This window comes from Lissotriton helveticus, chromosome 3_1 (genome assembly GCF_964261635.1).
Source record: "Lissotriton helveticus chromosome 3_1, aLisHel1.1, whole genome shotgun sequence".
NCBI classification, from domain to species: domain Eukaryota; kingdom Metazoa; phylum Chordata; class Amphibia; order Caudata; family Salamandridae; genus Lissotriton; species Lissotriton helveticus.
In genome coordinates, this window is record NC_136061.1 from 30,976,720 (window position 1) to 30,996,871 (window position 20,152).

At 45.7% G+C, this 20,152-nt stretch overlaps 1 protein-coding gene across 5 annotated transcripts in view; it reads left to right on the plus strand.

Annotated features, from left to right (window-relative positions):
• The window catches only part of ADCY10 (adenylate cyclase 10), a 4,100,562-nt gene that overhangs the window by 3,767,721 nt on the left and 312,689 nt on the right, over nucleotides 1-20,152 (plus strand). For all 5 annotated transcript variants that reach the window (XM_078679137.1, XM_078679136.1, XM_078679138.1 and 2 more), the window contains one exon: nucleotides 11,340-11,496. In XM_078679137.1, coding sequence (XP_078535263.1) covers nucleotides 11,340-11,496 — 157 coding nt within the window. The remainder of the gene's footprint in view (nucleotides 1-11,339; nucleotides 11,497-20,152) is intronic.

Genomic DNA, 20,152 nt, shown 5'->3' on the forward strand with positions numbered 1-20,152 from the left:
GGAAATGACAACCACACGGAGGCTGCTGGGTACTATTTATACCGATGTTGATTGGATTATTGCACTATTGGCGGCATTAATTAAGTGTTAAGTATATCTGATGTCATGCATTGCGGCCATTGTTGTAGTTTTTTAATCATTATCGCTTCCTCTAGCCCGGGCTAAAAACTGACGCTGCACCGGAAGGGCTGAATGTTCACGGTGCTCGGCGGCCATAATTGTAGTTTGTTGTCAGTGCGCAACAACTACAGAGACAAAGTTACTGGAAACGAGGCCAATATCATTGGAAGCCAGGTCTTAGTTAAGTTTACGACGGCCATAGTTGTAGTTTGTTGTCAATGCGCAACTACAGAGGTAAACTTACAGATAAACGCGGTCGATAACTTTGAAAGCCAAAACGTTATTTAATAAGAACGGCCCGTTTAGATATTCCTATGCACCTGCGCGTTTTACAGTAATATATGCAAGCAATATGTGTGCTTGTCTATTGTACTCAAATTCTGTGGGAAGCTAATTGCTCTCCGCGGTTTTCATTAATTATATTTCGAAATTATCACCGCATTTAGTGCTATCCCTATTTTACCGGGATGTATTATGCACAGTACCTGGTGCCGGCGTTTCTATGCGCACCATCTCTACACATGATATTAACCTTCATTTGTTACATTACACATGCTGTGACAAGTATTATCACACTCACATTATATATGCAAAGCATTCCACTGCAGTTCGGTATTTATTTATAAAACATTCAATCTCAGTTTAACAAAAAAAGGGGGCGTACATCCGTTTCATGAATGTTGTCAATGCAGGTGTAGATACAGTTCAATTTTATCCATCACTCATTTTGAAAAAGAGAGAAAGGGCATACGTCCTATGCATCATTACTGTCAAAAATAAATATCTATTGCTGTAATAATAGATGTAGCTACCATATTGATAACTATTATATATGACTAATATATCTGAGTCTAAAACAGGCAAGGCGTACATTTCCTACATTATGCCTGCCACTATTGGATACAAAAGTGTCACATATTGCTTGCATATATTACTGTAAAACGCGCAGGTGCATAGGAATATCTAAACGGGCCGGGCTAGAGGAAGCGATAATGATTAAAAAACTACAACAATGGCCGCAATGCATGACATCAGATATACTTAACACTTAATTAATGCCGCCAATAGTGCAATAATCCAATCAACATCGGTATAAATAGTACCCAGCAGCCTCCGTGTGGTTGTCATTTCCAGTGAAGCGGAAGCCAGCCACACGAAGGAATCACCAGCCAGAATAGAGGTAAGAACGCTCTCAACACCCTGTTACACGTAGCGGAGTCGAGTGAGGGTAATGAAAGCATTCCCGTTAAGTAGAGGAGTGAGCTCGCAGTTTTAGCGGGATATCAGGGGTAACTCTTAGGGTAAATAGCTTAAGGAGTGCCCTTATAATTGAAATGGGGAACTAGGATACTCATAATTTAAATGGGGAACTAGGAGCATAAGTGGATACTCAAGCATGCTCGTGTTTTAAAGGGTTAAAATAAATGCAAATAAAGTTTGAAGTAGACTATCAGGCAATAATGGCCTGTGTCTACTTTTCAAGATTGAATGTGATGATAAGACAGCGTTTAACTGTCCAAACTAAACTAACATCTACGCCTTACCTTTGTTATGCCCCACGAATAGCTCTTAAAAATTTTAAAAAGGAGCGAGGCTGGTCTCAGGCAAGCAAGCACAGTGACAACAAATTCAAGAAACGTCAGGACTACCAACTCAATGAGCTAAAGCCTTGAAAACTGACACGAGTCACATGATTGGTAGGTATAAATCTGGCATGTTGGATACCAATATTCCCTAAATATGACTCAGCTCCTAAAAGATATATTATATTTCCTCCATTTAAGAGTATTGTCACGTGATTACATAGAGGAGCACATACCTTAAGAAAAACACGCCACTTGGAGATGACATCATCAATCCCGCATCATTGATTATATGCCTTTAATAATCTATACAAGTAAGTGCAGCACAGCATATTGTAACTGACTCTAGACTTGAAAATATAAACAATGAAAAAAATAACTAAAAAGGAAATTATGATTATAGATCACTGACGGCCGTGAATTGATAAACACGTGCTACCAGACAAATTAAAGAACAATACGTCCCAGAAAACCACTTGAAGGACGCCCTTTTCTTAAATCTAAAGTAAGAAAATTTTGTTGTAAACCTGAAGTATTAAGCCCACCACTAGGACAAAAAACTCAAATTAGGAATTCCGCACTAATAATATGCATTCTATTAATTTTTTCAGAAAGAAGATATAAACCTGTTTTTAACTTATTCTGTCCTGATGAAGGTGCACCAAGTACAATAAACGCACCGAAACGCGTCGACTCTTTGGACTATTTTAAACTGTGAAAAAATGTTTTTTATTAATTCATTGTATTTTTGTATTTTAAATATTGAATGCATACTTTAAAGTGGTGACTCTGTGTTAGATAACCGTAACACGGAATTGTTAGCCATTAGACATATACTTGTACCAGAGTACCACAGTGTTAAATTACAATGTGTATTTAAAATGAATTCCTAAATATGAATTTTTATAAAATAAACTTTGAGTAAAAAGTATAAATAACCTAGTGTGGAGACTTAAATTTTGACTTCTTGAATTCGTCAACTGTAAATGCCAAATACAGTTAACTGCTACGGATAGGCCTCATGGTCACCTTGTGAAATAATTACCCAGAAAGGAACCTTTTCTTTGATACTACCTATTGACCCAGTCCTTTCTGGTCCTTGGGAAACTCTCTTTCTTTGAGTATTTGATAATATTACATATTTATTGTTACGAAGTTTTTTTTGTTTTTGGCTAATTATAATAATACTTATACTGTGTTATGCTGATGTGCATGTAACAAAATGTGCATTTGTGGCTTACTGCTAGCTACTCTAATACAAAGCATGGGAATCTATGAAAGTCCAATACTGGGGCAAGAAAACAAGTTACTTACCTGTAAATTTGGTTCCCCAGTATTGGTACTTTCATAGATTCCCATGCGCCCAGCCGTCTCCCCTGGGAAAGCTCAGCCTTCAGCAAATGGAATTACCTTCAAACAACGGCTACGAAAATCTGAGGCTCTGAGGCTCGCTCAGGAGGGTTCTAGGGGGTGAGGCTACTCTGATTGGTTGTTGCAATTTTTTGATCTCTTTTACAAAAAGAGGCAGATAGGCTACAAAATGAGATGAGGTCTAGGCCTGTCTTTCACTTTTGTACCTACTGCTATGGGAGAAGTGTGGCTCAGTGGTTAGAGGAGGCAGACCCGGAAGCTGAGATCAGCCGTGGACCAGGGTTCGATTCCCCGCCTCGACGGGTCTCGGGCTCAAAAAAATTCCACGGACTCAACAATTCTCGCTCCGGTGCCTACTCGACTCACGGGGTCACACTCTGCGACTCTGGGCAATAGCTTGCTTAATCTCCACTACGGCCCCTCGCGGCGGGATGCCTGGCTTTCACCTTGTGAATACCCTGCTGGGGTATCTCTCACAGGGGAATACCAGGACGGGTTCCCTAAGCAAGCGCCTTGAGACCCCTGGGTGAATCGTGCGCTATATAAATCGAAATACATTTACATTTACACATTTACATTTTTCTATTACCGAGGCTCCCATTCCGACAACGGGGGAATGATACAAAGCATGGGAATCTATGAAAGTGCCAATACTGGGGAACCAAAATTACAGGTAAGTAACTTGTTTTCTTCCAACGCCTGTCCTCAGTGACTACAGACAATGTTTCAACTCCTACCTCCTCTCCTCAGTGACTGCACACAATGTTTACACACCTCCCTCCTTCATCATTGACTGCAGACAATGTTTCTATTCCTACCTCCTGTCCTCAGTGATTGCAGACAATTCTTTAATTCCTACTTCCTCTCCTCAGTGATTACATACATTGTTCCACTCCTACCTTCTTCCTCAGTGACTGCAATGTTTCCACTCCTACCTCCTGTCCTCAGTGATTGCAGACAATATTTCTACTCATTCCTCAGTGACTGCAAACAGTGTTTCCACTCCTACCTCCTGTCCTCAGTGATTGCAGACAATATTTCTACTCATTCCTCAGTGACTGCAGACAATGTTTCCACTCCTACCTTGGTCCTCAGTGATTGCAGACAATGTTTCCACTCCAACCTTGTATCCTCAGTGATTGCAATGATTCCACTCCTACCTCATTCCTCACTGACTGTAGACAGTGTTTCTACTCCTAGCTGCTGTCCTCAGTGTTTGCAGATAATGTTTTGTCTCCTACCTTGGTCCTCTGTGACAGCAGATAATGGTTCCACTTCTACTTCGGTCCTCAGTGAATGCAGACAATGTTTCAACTCCTTGCTCCTGTCCTCAGTGATTGCAGACAATGTTTCTAATCCTACCTCCTGTCCTCAGAGACTGCAGACAATGTTTCCACCCCTACCTTGGTCCTCAGTGACTGCAAAGTTTCCTCTCCAACCTCCTGTCCTCGGTGATTGCTGACAATGTTTCCACTCCTACCTGGTCCCTCAGTGACTGCAGATAATATCTCCAGTCTTACCTCTGTCCCCTGTGACTGCAGATAATGTGTGCAGTTATACCTCCTGCCCTCAGTGATTGCAGACAATGTTTGAAGCCCTACTTCCTTCCTCAGGGACTGTAGACTGTAGACAATGTACCGCGTTCCTCAATGTCTGCAGACAATGTTTCTATTTCTGCTTCCTGTCCTTGGTGACTTCAGACAGTGTTTCTGCTTCTACCTCCTGTCCTCAGGGACTGCAGACAGTGTTTCCACTCCTACCTTTGTCCTCAGTGACTGCAGACAATGTTTCCACTCCTACGTGCTGTCCTCAGTTATTGCAGACAATGTTTCCACTCGTACCTCATTCCTCAGTGACTGCAGAGTGTTTCCACTCCTACTTCCTGTCCTCAGTTATTGCAGACATTCTTTCCGTTCCTACCTCCTTCCTCAAGGACTGCAGATAATGTTTCCACTCCTAGCTCGGTAATGACTGCCGACAAGTATTCCACTCCTACCTCTTGTCCTCAGTGATTGCAGACATTGTTTGCACTCTTACCTCTTTCCTCAGTGACTGCAGGCAGTGTTTCTCTCCCACCTCTTGTACTCGAGGACAACTCCCTAGACAATTCTTCCACTCCTACCTCTTGTGCTCGTTTACTGCAGAGGATGTTTTCACTGCTACCGCGTGTCCATGGCAACTGCAGACAATTTTTTCACTCTTACCTCCTGTCCTCAGTGAAGGCAGAAACTGTTTGCACTGCTACCTCCTTCCTCAGCTACTGCAGACAATGGTTCCACTCCCACCTCCTGTCCACAGTGACTGCATACAATGATTCCACTCCTCAATCCTTCCTCAGAGGCTGCAGACGTTTCTACTCCTACATCGTTCCTCAGTGATTGCACAGAATGTTTCCACTCCTACCTCCATCAGGGACTGCAGATAACGTTTCCTCTCCTACCTCCTTCCTCAGGGACTACAGACAATGTTTCCACTCCTACCTCGGTCCTCAGTGACTGCAGCCAAGGTTTCCAGCCCTACCTCCTGTCCTCAGTGATTGCAGACAATGTTTCCACTCCTGCCTCCTGTTCGCAGAGACTGCAGACAATGTTTCCACTCATACCTTGTTCCTCAACTACTGCAGACAGTGTTTCCACTCCTACCTCGTTCCTCAGTTACTGCAGAGAGTTTTTCTACTTCCAATGCCTGTCCTCAGTGACTAAAGACAATGTTTCAACTCCTACCTCCTCTCCTCAGTGCTTGCGGACAATGTTCCTCAGTGAAAGAAGACAGTGTTTGTCCGACCACCTCTTGTGCTCAGTGACTGCAGACAATTTTCCACTCCTACCTCATATCCTAGATTATTGCAGAACATTTTTACATCCTGTCCTCCGTGATGGCAGACAATGTTTGAACTCCTACCTCTTCTTCTGTGACTGTTGGCAAGGTTTCCACTCCCACTTACTGTTGTCAGTGATTGCAGACAATGTTTCCACCCCTACCTCGTTCCCCTGTGACTGCAATGTTTCCACTCCTACCTCTATCCTCAGTGACTGCAGACAATGTTTCCACTCCTACCTCCTGTCCTCAGTGATTGCAGTCAATATTTCCACTCCTATCTCATTACTCAGTGACTGCAGACAGTGTTTCCACTCCTACCTCTTGTCCTCAGTGATTGCATACAATGTCTCCACACCTACCTTGTCCTAAGTGACTGCAGACAGTGCTTCCACTCCTCACTCTAGTCCTCAGTGATTGCAGACAATGTTTCTATACCTACCTCATTCCTCAATTACTGTAGACAGTGTTTCTACTTCCACCTCCTATCCTCAGTGACTACAGATAATGTTTCCACTCCTACCTCCTTCATCAGCGAGTGCAGACCATGTTTCTACTCCTATCTCGGTCCTCGCTTACTGCAAACAGTGTTTCTACTCCTACCTTCTGTCCTCAGTGATTACAGACAATGGTTCCACTCCTACCTCCTTCCTCAGGGACTGCAGATAATCATTCCACTCCTTACTCGGTCCTCACTACTGCAGACAATATTTCCACCCCTACCTCCTGTCCTCAGTGATTGCAAACAATGTTTCCACTCCTACTTCTTGTCCTCAGGGACTGCAGACCAGGTTTTCACTCCTATCTCATTCTTCAGTGAATGAAGACAGTGTTTCTACTCCTAGCTCCTGTCCTCTGTGATTGCAGATGTTTTCACTACTATCTCCTTCCTCGGGGAACGCAGACAATGTTTCCACTCCTACCTGCTGTGCTAAGTGTTTGCAGACAATGATTCCACTCCTACCCTATTCCTCAGTGATTGCAGAGTGCTTTCACTCCATTCTCCTGTCGTCAGTGATTGCAGACAATGTTTCCACTCCTACCTCGGTCCTCAGTGACAGCATACAATATTTCCACTCCTACCTCCTATTCTCAGTGATTGCGGACAATGTTTCGACTCCTACCTCATTCCTCAGTGACAGCAGACAGTGTTTGTACTCCTACCTCCTGGGCTCAGTGACTGCAGACAATTTTCCACTCCCACCTTCTATCCTAGGTTACTCCAGAAAATATTTTCACTGCTACCTCCTGTCCTCAGTGATGGCAGACAATGTTTGCACTCCTATCTCTTCTTCAGCAACTGTTGGCAAGGTTTCCACTCCCACCTACTGTTGTCAGTGATTGCAGACTCTGATTTCACTCCTACCTCGTTCCTCTGTGACTGCAATGTTTCCACTCCTACCTCTGTCATCAGTGACTGCAGACAATGTTTCCACTCCCACCTCCTGTCCTCAATAATTGCAGACTATGTTTCCACTCCTACCTCCTTCCCCAGGAACTGCAGACAATATTTCCACTCCTAACTCCTGTCCTCATTGATTGCAGACAATATTTCCAATGCTACCTCCTGTCCTCAGTCACTGCATGCAATGTTTCCTCTCCTACCTCAGTCCTCAGTGACTGCAGACAATGTTTCCACTCCCACTGCATGTCCTCAGTGGTTGCAGACAATGTTTTCACTCCTACCTCCTTACTCAGGGACTGCAGACAATGTTTCCACTCCTACCTCCTGTCCTCGGTGAAGGCAGACAATGTTTGCACTCCAACCTCTTCTTCATCGATTGCAGACAAGGTTTCCACTTCCACCTCCTGTCTTCAGTGATTGCAGACAATGTTTCCACTCCTACCTCATTCCTCAGTGATTGCACACAATGTTTCCACTCCTTCCTTGTACCTCAGATACTGCAGAATGGGTTTCCACTCCTACCTCGTTCCTCAGTGACTGAAGACAATCTTTCCACTCCTACCTCCGGCCCTCGGAGATTGCACACAATGTTTCCACTCCTACCTTGTTACTCAGTTTCTGCAGACAGGGTTTTCACTCCTACCTCCTGTCCTCAGTGATTGCAGACAATGGTTCCACTCCTATCTCATCACGCAATGACTGCAGTGTTTCCACTCCTACCTCTTGTCCGCAGTGATTGCAGACAATGTCTCTACACCTACCTTGTTTCTCAGTGACTGCAGACAGTGCTTTCACTCCTAACTCTTGTCCTCAGTGAATGCAATGTTTCCATGCCTACCTCTTGCCCTCAGTGACTAACATTTTTCTATACCTATCTCATTCCTCAGTTACTGCAGACAGTGTTTCGACTCCCAACTCCTATCCTCAGCGACTACAGACAATATTTCGACTTCTGCCTCCTGTCCTCAGCGACTTTAGACCATGTTTCTACTCCTATCTCGGTCCTCGCTTACTGCAGACACTGGTTCTACTCCTACCTCTTGTCCTCAGTGATTACAGACAATGGTTCCACTCCTACCTCGTTCCCTAGTGACTACAGACAGTGTTTCTACTCCTACCTTGTTCCTCAGTGACTGCAGTGTTTCTACTCCTATCTCCTGTCCTCAGTGATTGCATACAATGTTTCCACTCTTACCTTCTTTTGTCAGTGATTGTAGACAATATTTCCACTCCTACCTCATGTCCTCAGTGATTGCAGACAATGTTTCCAATACTACCTCCTGTCCTCAGTGACTGCAGACAATGTTTCCACTCTTACCTCGGTCCTCAGTGACTGCAGACAATGTTTCCACTCCTACCTTGTGTCCTCAGTGATTGCATACAATGTTTCCACTCATACCTCCTTACTCAGAGAAGTTTCCACTCCTACCTCCTGTACTCAGTGAAGCCACACAATGTTTGCACTCCTACCTCTTCTTCATCGCCTGCAGACAAGGTTTCCACTCACACCTCCTGTCGTCAGTGATTGCACACAATGTTTCCACTCCTTCCTCGTTCCTCAGCTACTGCAGACAAGGTTTCTACTCCTAGCTCATTCCTCAGTGACTGCAGACAATCTTTCCACTCCTACCTCCTGTCCTCAGTAATTGCACACAATGTTTCCACTCCTACCTCGTTACTCAGTGACTGCAGACAATGTTTTCACTCCTACCTCCTGTCCTCAGTGATTGCAGACAATGTCTCCACTCCCACCTTATTCCTCAGTGACTGCAGACAATGATTCCACACCTACCTCATTCCTCAGTGATTGCAGACAATGATTCCACTCCTACCTCCTGTCCTCAATGACCTCATTGCTTTCACACCTACCTCATTCTTCAGTTACTGCAGTGATTCTACTCCCACCTCCTATCATCAGAGACTAAAGATGATGTTTCTACTTCTACCTCCTGTCCTCAGCAACTGCAGACAATGTTTACACTCCTTCATCAGTGAGTGCAGACAATATTTCCACTGCTACCTCCTGTCATCAGTGACTGCAGACAATGTTTCCATTTCTACCTCATTCCTCAGTGATTTCAATCTTTTCACTCCTGCCTCGTTCCTCAGAGACTGCAGACAGCGTTTCCGCTCCTACCTCGTTCCTCAGTGAGTGCAGTGTTTCCACTCCTACCTCGTTCCTCAGTGACTGCAGTGTTTCTACTCCTACCTCCTGTCCTCAGTGATTGCAGACAGTGTTTCCACTTCTACTTCCTGTCCTCAGTGACTGCAGGCAATGGTTCCACTCCTGCCCTCGGTCCTCAGTGACTGCAGATAATGGTTCTACTCCTACCTCGTGTCCTCAGTGATTGCAGACAATGTTTCCACTCCTACCTCGTTCCTCAGTGATTGCACACAATGTTTCCATTCCTACCCTGTTCCTCAGTGACTACAGAGTGTTTCCACTCCTACCTCCTGTCGTCAGTGATTGCAAACAATGTTTGCACTCCTACTTCCTGTCCTCAGTGATTGCAGACAATTTTCCACTCCTACCTCGTTACTCAGTGACTGCAGACAGTGTTTCCACTACTAGCTCCTGTCCCCCCTGATTAGAGACAATTTCTCCACTCCAACCTCTTACCTTAGTGACTGCCGCCAATGTTTCCAGTCCTACCTTGTTCCTCATTGACAGCAGGCAGTCAGTGTTTCTACTCCTACCTAGTTCCTAGTGACTGCAGGCAGAGCTTTCACTCCTTCCTCTCGTCCTAAGTGACTGCAGACAGTTTCCACTCCTCCCTCGTTCCTCAGTGACTGCAGACAGTGTTTCCACTCCTACCTCGTTCCTCAGTGACTGAAGTGTTTCTACTCCTACCTCCTGTCCTCAGTGATTGCAGACAGTGTATCCACTCCTACCTTCTTTCCGCAGTGACTGTACACAATGTTTCCACTCCTACCTTGTTCATCAGTGACGGCAGACAATCTTTCCACTCCTACCTCCTGTCCTCAGTGATTGCAGACAATTGTTCCACTCCTATCTCGTTACTCAATGACTGCAGACAGTTTTTCCACTCCTACCTCCTGTCCTCACTGATTGGAGACAATTTCTCCACTCCAACCTCTTTCCTTAGTGACTGCCGCCAATGTTTCCAGTCCTACCTTGTTCCTCATTGACTGCAGACAGTGTTTCCACTCCTACCTCCTGTCCTCAGCAAATGCTGACAATGTTTCCACTCCTACCTCATTACTCTGTGACTGCAAGCAGTGTTTCCACTCCTTCCTGTAGTCAGTGTTTCTACTCCATCCTCGTTCCTAGTGACTGCAGACAGTTTCCACTCCTCCCTCGTTCCTCAGTGTCTGCAGACAGTATTTCCACTCCTTCCTCCTGTCCTAAGTGACTACAGACAGTTTCCACTCCTCCCTCGTTCCTCAGTGTCTGCAGACAGTATTTCCACTCCTTCCTCCTGTCCTCAGTGACTGCAGGCAGTTTCCACTCCTGCCTCATTCCTCTGTGACTGCAGACAGTGTTTCCACTCCTACCTCCTGTCCTCAGTGACTGCAGGCCGTGCTTCCACTCCTACCTCTTTCCTCAGTGACTGCAGGCAGAGTTTCCACTCCTTCCTCCTGTCCTCAGTGACTGCAGACAGTTTCCATTCCTTCTTCATTTATCAGTGACTGCGGGCAGTGTTTCCACTCCTACCCCATTCCTCAGTGACTGCAGACAGTGTTTCCACTTCAAAGGAGGCAGCAGAGGTTGTAGTGCCTTGAGAGTGCAGCTCTCAGTGACAGTTCTGAATCTTGGTGCAGCAGGAAGTCTGCACACGTGTCTGTACCTCGTGGTGCAGACAGGTCCCAGCATGCTCTGGTCTACACTGAGTGCCCTTGCATATTCTAGCAGTGAGTTCACATGAGTGAGAGCTGAGCGGTGAGCGTTGCCCGCAGACCCCATCAGGCCGGCAGGTTGTTGCTTCTGAGACAGTGCGTGAGTGTGATGAACGCTGTCTCTCAGGGGAGAGCCGCCTCCTGACAGGCTGCCTTTAACCCCCTCCTTGCTGTTCCTCCCTCAGTGACGCCAAGATCCCGTACCTGTACGAGCAGATCCACTGCCTGTCTCTGATGTGGAAGATCGAGTGTGTGAGCTCCAGGCTGGACGGCAAGATGCGCGCCTTCCTGGCGGTGCTGATGCAGGTGAACTCTGCTGAGCAGACCGGCATCGAGTCTCAGGTGAGGGGGAGGGGCGGGCTGCGTGCGGGGCACGATGCACAAACAGCACTCTCCGAAAGCAAGGCTCGGATACATGCATCCAGGGACATCTGGTGTGAGTGTACCCCTAAGGATGAAGGGCGGCACAGCCCGAACATACTCACAGGCTCCTTACTGGCTCCACGCACCAAGTGCTGACGTCACTACCCCAGATAGAACTGCAGCAGCCTTATTGCCCGATATCCAAGATACCCACTCATTGTAACTGGAATTACAAAGGACGTTGTGTGCACAACCCAAAGAGTCTTTTCCAGAGAAGAGAAAGGTGTCCCCAGGACAAGAGAGGGTGTCCCCAAGACAAGAGAGGGTGTCCCCAAGACAAGAGAGGGTGTCCCCAAGACAAGAGAGGGTGTCCCCAGGACAAGAGAGGGTGTCCCCAGGACAAGAGAGGGTGTCCACAAGACAAGAGAGGGTGTCCCCAAGACAAGAGAGGGTGTCCCCAGGACAAGAGAGGGTGTCCCCAAGACAAGAGAGGGTGTCCCCAAGACAAGAGAGGGTGTCCCCAGGACAAGAGAGGGTGTCCCCAAGACAAGAGAGGGTGTCCCCAAGACAAGAGAGGGTGTCCCCAAGACAAGAGAGGGTGTCCCCAGGACAAGAGAGGGTGTCCCCAAGACAAGAGAGGGTGTCCCCAAGACAAGAAAGGGTGTCCCCAAGACAAGAGAGGGTGTCCCCAAGACAAGAGAGGGTGTCCCCAAGACAAGAGAGGGTGTCCCCAAGACAAGAGAGGGTGTCCCCAAGACAAGAGAGGGTGTCCCCAAGACAAGAGAGGGTGTCCCCAGGACAAGAGAGGGTGTCCCCAGGACAAGAGAGGGTGTCCCCAAGACAAGAGAGGGTGTCCCCAAGACAAGAGAGGGTGACAAGAGAGGGTGTCCCCAAGACAAGAGAGGGTGTCCCCAGGACAAGAGAGGGTGTCCCCAAGACAAGAGAGGGTGTCCCCAGGACAAGAGAGGGTGTCCCCAAGACAAGAGAGGGTGTCCCCAAGACAAGAGAGGGTGTCCCCAAGACAAGAGAGGGTGTCCCCAAGACAAGAGAGGGTGTCCCCAAGACAAGAGAGGGTGTCCCCAAGACAAGAGAGGGTGACAAGAGAGGGTGTCCCCAAGACAAGAGAGGGTGTCCCCAGGACAAGAGAGGGTGTCCCCAAGACAAGAGAGGGTGTCCCCAGGACAAGAGAGGGTGTCCCCAAGACAAGAGAGGGTGTCCCCAGGACAAGAGAGGGTGTCCCCAAGACAAGAGAGGGTGTCCCCAAGACAAGAGAGGGTGTCCCCAAGACAAGAGAGGGTGTCCCCAGGACAAGAGAGGGTGTCCCCAAGACAAGAGAGGGTGTCCCCAAGACAAGAAAGGGTGTCCCCAAGACAAGAGAGGGTGTCCCCAAGACAAGAGAGGGTGTCCCCAAGACAAGAGAGGGTGTCCCCAAGACAAGAGAGGGTGTCCCCAGGACAAGAGAGGGTGTCCCCAAGACAAGAGAGGGTGTCCCCAGGACAAGAGAGGGTGTCCCCAAGACAAGAGAGGGTGTCCCCAAGACAAGAGAGGGTGTCCCCAAGACAAGAGAGGGTGTCCCCAAGACAAGAGAGGGTGTCCCCAGGACAAGAGAGGGTGTCCCCAAGACAAGAGAGGGTGTCCCCAAGACAAGAAAGGGTGTCCCCAAGACAAGAGAGGGTGTCCCCAAGACAAGAGAGGGTGTCCCCAAGACAAGAGAGGGTGTCCCCAAGACAAGAGAGGGTGTCCTACTTCACACTACCCCACTTCTCAAGGAGGACCTCAGACATAAACGAAGCTCGCATGAGAACTAAACGTTCCTGCGCCAGGAGCCTCTGTGTTAAAACTTCCAAATGAAACGCCAGGTACACACACCAAACAAATCAACGTTGGGTTGCCAAGACCAGAAAATCGCAATACACATAACTACACCTCCTATAAGCATGCGGAGTGCGTTGCTACGGCTAAGGAGAGCATCAGACACCATGCCATCCAACATGAGAAGTAGTGTCTACCATGCCCCAAGAGAATACTACACCTTCTCTTCCAGGGGTCCCTCATCAAAGTCATAAGCACTGAATATTCCCGCCATGCGCGGTACTCCGGAAATAATAAAAATAATATATGAAAATATATATATAAGCTTTATTTATATATACATTCATCATTTTTCACACATCAATGCAGCCCCTATAAAAAAGGCTAATCAATGTAACAATATATAACTGCTTTTGCATTCACATACTATAGTATATAGACCACAGGAGGGCAATCATTGCTTGAACTCTTTTTTAATGAGTAGACTCAAAACCACTCTGCAACAAAGCAAGGACTGTTAGCCTATAGGCTGCATTGAAAACCAATAGCATAGAAAATGAAAGCAATTGCAAACACAAAAACTGGCACCGTGCATTTAAGGCAGCAATGACACCCAGCTTCCCATCATGCCTCAGGGGTGACAGTTAGGTCAGTTGTTCTTTCGAGCTCCTTCAGTTTGGACCCTGGAAATCAGAGCTCTGACTTTTTTACTTTTTTGTCAAATATTCCAACATTTATTTGTGATTTTTTACTTCTCATTCGACGGATTTTACATCTTAGAGTGAGGTAATACAATTTTGTGAAATAAATTGGTTCTTTTTCTGTCACAATTCCACTCTTTTTGATCCTTGCCCCTCCTGTGGCAAGAAGAAGGCCAAATTTGACACACATTCTGTTTTGTATACTCTGCCTTCCTGACTCATTCCTCAGAGACTTGCCAGCACTGCAAAAAGCTGTCTAGAAGGACTCTCAAGGAGAGAGAAAGGATACATCTCTATGGACTTTCTGAGAGGAAGAAATCTACATCCAGAGGAATGTCTCCAGTGATACAGAAGAAAAAAAAGGCCCAGATCAATGTCTAGAAGTAAGATCCCGATCTGTTCTACATCTGGATCGGCATCAAACTTACCACCAGTGGCAAAGAAACGGATGTCGTCGAAACCTCCACAGCCAACAGTTCCGGTGCATCAATCGACGGCAAGATAGAAGATGACAGATTCAACGTCGAGCCATCGATAAAGGACCCTCCCGTCAACCCAGCGACTCTCAACGTCGAGGAGTAGGTCTCTGTCGGCAGTGGCTCAGCATTTGATGGCAAGGCATAAGACCTCATTGGCGTCATCTCTCACGTGCTCGACGTTCAGACACAAGACTGTTGACGTCATCACACAGACGCTCGATGTCCAGGCCCAAGACTCCATCGTCACGTAGACCGTTGACGTCTAGACACAAGACTCCGTCGTCACAATCTCAGAGGTGTTCGACGTCAAGGCATGAAACTCCGTTGGCGCCATCTCGCGGGCGCTCGACATCGAGACAGGGGACTCCATCGGTGTCAGCTCAAGGACGTTTGTCGTTGAGGCGAATACCTCTGCCATCGTCAACGCAGTGATGATCGACGTCGAGGCATAGATCTATCCCCAGAAGACGGTCAACATCACTGACACACCGGTCGACATTGAGACATCTGTCTCAGTCTGTCTCACGTGCGGCGAGCATCTCTCCAACACCATCCCCGACTTCAAAGGCCAAATCCCCATCGGTGATTCAAATACTCATATCAGTAGGTGTCAACCAATCACACACGGTCAAGTCAAGATGCACATCGTCATCAACCTCAAGGTCACCAGAGGTGATTTGTTTCAACATGGAGCAGTCCTGCTTCTTCACCGGTACACCCCAGTGCACGTTCTGAGACTCCTGCACAAGAAGTGAGGCAGAAATCTCCATCCGTGCACCTCTCTCCTAGGTGGATGTTACCTCTGCATAACTGGCAGAAATCTAGAACAACCCAGGCACAAGGCCCACAGGACCAAACCAGTCCTCCACACAGGTCTCTACTGGCTCGGCTGGTACAAGAAGTAGATCTCTCTCCTACCATTCCCTCAAGCGGTCAAGATCATACTTGTATGCTGGTAGCCTCCACAAGAAGAAGATCTACATCTCGGCGGCAATTGAGAAGGCGCAGGTCACCGACACATTCACCCTCTTCTACCCAATCTTCAAAGAGGGACTATTCCCTGACCCTTACAGACAGTCCACCTTTAAGAGTCTCTCTGGTGGACGATGTCAGTACTTTCCAGGACGTTCTGGCCAGGGGTGCAACAAAGTTGATCATTGTTATGCCTACTCCTCAGAGTTCATCCTCAGTGAATTTTTAAACCTTGCAAGAGGATCCATTGTTTCTGAGATCTGACCCCCCTCCTGCATCTGTGATAATTGCAGCTGCGAAAAAGACACACGGAGTGGCCTTCTTATCAACAGTTTTCCTGATAAGGAAAGCAGAGCACAGGATTTGTGGGGAAGAAAAGTCTGTGGCACTTAGGCCTCCATGCTGAAGGTCTCCAGTGCCACGATGCTCTTAGGGTGCTATGATAGATCTTTATGGGTTTTGCTGCAAATGTTTATATATGCAGCTGAGGTATTGGATATGAATCATTGGCTTTCCTTTGATAAGGCTGTAGGACGAATCCTGCATCAAATCTGCAATCTAAACTCTCTGGCTGCACCACAAGTATTACGTCTCGAATTTGTTTAGTCTCCTCTTTTACTTTATCCTTGGCAGTGGTTCTGCGGTGGGGCAACTCCCTTTGTTGGCAGGAGGAGGGTACTCATAGGGCTGCTTTGAAAACAGAAATCTTTGATACATTAAAAGATCAATCATCGTTTTTTAGGTCCTTTGCACATGCAAATTAAACATTTGGTTTTAGCCTGTATTCTGCTTCTCCCATGTCAAAGTCTGCACAGAAGCAGTTTTTAAAGAAGTCTGTATCCTCTATCAGCTCGGTGAGAGACACTGCTTTAAGTCGGTCCAAGTCCAGTAATGAAGTGGTCTGCGGGAATGCCCTGGTGAATAAACCACATTCTTATCTAACTTAGAATATTCCACATGGGATTAGAAGGTTGATATTCCTACTGAAAATTTACTTGTTGCCCCCAAGAGAAGTTACTGGTATTTGGGACAAAATCCCAAGAGAGAAGACAATGTGAAATGTGTAATTTGCAAATCCAAGATCTCAATCATCATGTTTTATTTGTCTGTACGGAGTTGCAAAGGGCCAGACATATGTTTTTAAAGTCATTTTTTATCACATTTAACATTCAATCTGCCCAGGAGGTCTGTTCATTACTTTTGTCTTCACCAAATGAAATGGTCTGTTATAAGATATACCAATTTTTTAAAAACATTTCTGCCCATTTACTAGATACATTTTAATTGCATTTTTTTCTCATTTCATAACATTTGATGGTTGGTTATTTGACTGTTTTATGTATTTATTGCACTATTTGCACATTATACAGTGCACTTGATATAAGGATCTCTCTAGGAGGCAGCTATGTATAGAGAAAGAATTTTGTATTATATGTAAAGTACGTCTTTCTTAATTTGCAAATTATACAGTATGCTTGATATGAGGATCTTTTTAGGAGGCAGCTATGTATAATAGAAGAATTTTGTTTTGTATTGTATATAAAGTATGTCTTTTTTAATTTGTCTGTGCATTTCTTTGGACCTCCGTAGGAGTTCCATAACAAAATACATAAATAAAAATTGGAATTGCTTCCTGTCCTGCAGCACTCCGTGTGGAACTTCTAATTATTGCAGTGTGTTTAAAAAAACAAAGAAGGAACATTCTGGCAGATGCATCAACGTAGCCTTTTGCTATTCCTAAATAGCGATTTTTAAGGAATCGCTATTTAGGAATAGCAAAAGCCTATGCATGTAGGAATCGCTATTAAAATAGCGATTCCTTAACATTCATTAATTGCTACTCGCAAATTGCTAGTCGCGATTAAGGAATGTTGTCCCATTAATTCCTATGGGCCTAGAGGCCCCTAGGAATGTATTGGAGATTGCATGAGCAATTTGCGAGTACCAGTAGGTACTCGCAAATTGCTCATGCAATTTCAAGGGTGCAAGGGTGTCAAAATGACACCCTCTTGCACCCCTGAAATTGATCTATGTACATATGTTGCACACACACATGCCCTAAGGGCATGTGTGTGCGCAACATGAAACTTTGAAAATTGCACAAAAGTGCTTTTTTCAAAGTTTTAGCAAATTACCATGAAGTCCAACTTCATGGTAATTTGCTCCCCCTATTAGCGAATTCGCTATTTTTTTTACTTTCATGCATTGCATTTAAGGAATCTCAATTTGGGATTCCGTAAATGCAATCGCAATTTAAGGAATCTGAATTTAGAGATTCCTTAAATTGCGATTTTTGCATTTGGGATGATGCATCCCAAATGCAAAAATACCGGGAGCAAAGGGGCAGATTCTGAGGAATCTGCCCATTTGCTCCCGGTATTTACTTTGATGCATCTGCCAGATTATTGTTTATTTTTTTTACACAATTTACACATATTTTGTGTGTAATTTACGACTGTATATCATTCATCTATTTATTTAACGCTCTAATGTTGTCCTTTTTAGGTCTCGCCTAGGCAGCGCATGCTCTATCTTGACCAGAGATGCTGTATACACTATATGATGTTGGTAACGGCCTCTTTTTTTTGCGGACTTTAGATTCATTTGTTGGTGTGTCACTCAAACCGTCCGAGTTCCGTTCCAGTTGTGGTTGGTGCAAGTAGTAATAAAGTCCCTCCATTTGGAGATTGTTCATGCCTGCAACTATTGGCCCCTTTACGTGTATTCCAACGTGGTCTGAAGAGATACGTTTGCATTGTTGGACTTTTTTTAGGCTTTCATTCGCCGCCCATGGCAAAGCATTTTTCATCTTTTTTTACATTCACGTTATCATGTGTTTACAAAAGCCCGCATGTTGGCAATGTTTTTTTTTTATTTTCGGAGCGAAGGGCTTTAGGGCTTTCTTTCACCGCCCATGGTAAAGCATTTTTTGTCTTTTTATACATTCATGTTATCATGTGTTTACAAAAGCCCGCATGTTGGAAATGGTTTTTTTTATTTTCAGAGCGAAGGGCTTTACGATGTACATCTTTAAAATTATTTAATGTCAACAGAGCACGCTCTTTTTACAGTTTTCTTTGTTTTTAGGCTACCGCGAGCACATAACTGCGCTGCACGCTAAGCTTTATATGCGTAGCAGCGCCCGTACTTTTTGTAGTACAAGTTAGTACTTTGATTTGTTTACTTTGCTATTATTCCAGCGGAAATAATACAACCGAGCGCGCATGTTGAGAATAGTTTTTTTTTTTGGCAGATGGCTTTACAATGTGCTTTTTTACCATTACCTAATACAAAAGGAGTGCGAGCACTCTACAGTTTACTTTGTTTTTAGGCTACAGTGAGCGCATAACTGCACTGAATGACAAGCTTTATATTAATAACGTGTGCATATTTCTTCTAAATATTTGCTGGAACCTCACACGTATTATAGACTTTGCTTTGTGTTTAGGCTACCGCGGGCACGTAACTGCACTGCATGCTAACCTTCATATTGATAGCGACTCGCCTTTCCCCCAATGCCTTTAAGTATAATAATGGCAGGTAGCACATTTATACAGCGCCGCTATAGTATATATTTTGTGAAGTGTTTTTATAACATTATTCAAAATACAGCAGATATAGTGACCACGCTTAGTTATTGTTGCTTGCGCCGCAAAAAATGCGTTTCTTTTAAAGTGTCCCTTGCTCACTTTGCCACTGGATTCAAGCAAGCCGGGCTGAAGACGGCTGGAATGCCAGAAACCGGTCCTCAAAAGCTTGGTTCCAGTCCAGGGAAGACATAGCTTGGCAGTTCGGGCTGGACTGTTCCCATGAGGCACAGGGTCAGACTGATTTGCATATAGCCATGTCTGAACTGGTGTGACAGAGTGGGCTAAAGAACGGTGATGGATTAAACCCAGATCTTTTGACTGGGTGTGAGTGTTTGATTGATTCAGATGCTCCGTCCATCACCACCCCCTTTTGTACCGCTTTTGGCCGCCATAAGTGTGGCAGGGTATGCTCAGACGTGAGTCCCTTGCTCACTTTGCCACTGGATTCAAGCAAGCCGGGCTGAAGACGGCTGGAATTCCAGAAAACGGTCCTCGGAAGCTTGGTTCCGGTCCAGGGAAGACATGGCTTGGCAGTTCGGGTTGGACTGTTCCCATGAGGCACAGGGTCAGACTGATTTGCATATAGCCATGTCTGAACTGGGGTGGCAGAGTGGGCTAAAGAACGGTGATGGATTAAACCCAGATCTTTTGACTGGGTGTGAGTGTTTGATTGATTCAGATGCTCCGTCCATTACCACCCCCTTCTGATAGATACATCTGCCGTGTGGATTCCTCACCTTGTGAATATCCCCTTGCGCCAGCACTATTCGGAAATTCTTTTCGTAGCTTCGCGCCAACGTGGACTTGGACGTCATAGAGGCACGGCATCGCTCACGACTCCGCTGACATCACCGACGCCTATAATAGGCCCACGCCGGCGTGATGACATCAGTTCCCTTTTTTCCGCGTCGTCGACGCTAACGGTTTTCTGGGATCATACTGTAGCTTCCTGGTAACTTTGTTACTCTTATTCTATTATTGCTGTTTCTGTTTTCTTCGAGATGTCGTCGAAGAAGACTGGCTTTAAGGCTTGCGGAGAATGTGGCAAGACAATGTCTATTACTGACCCGCATGAGTGCAG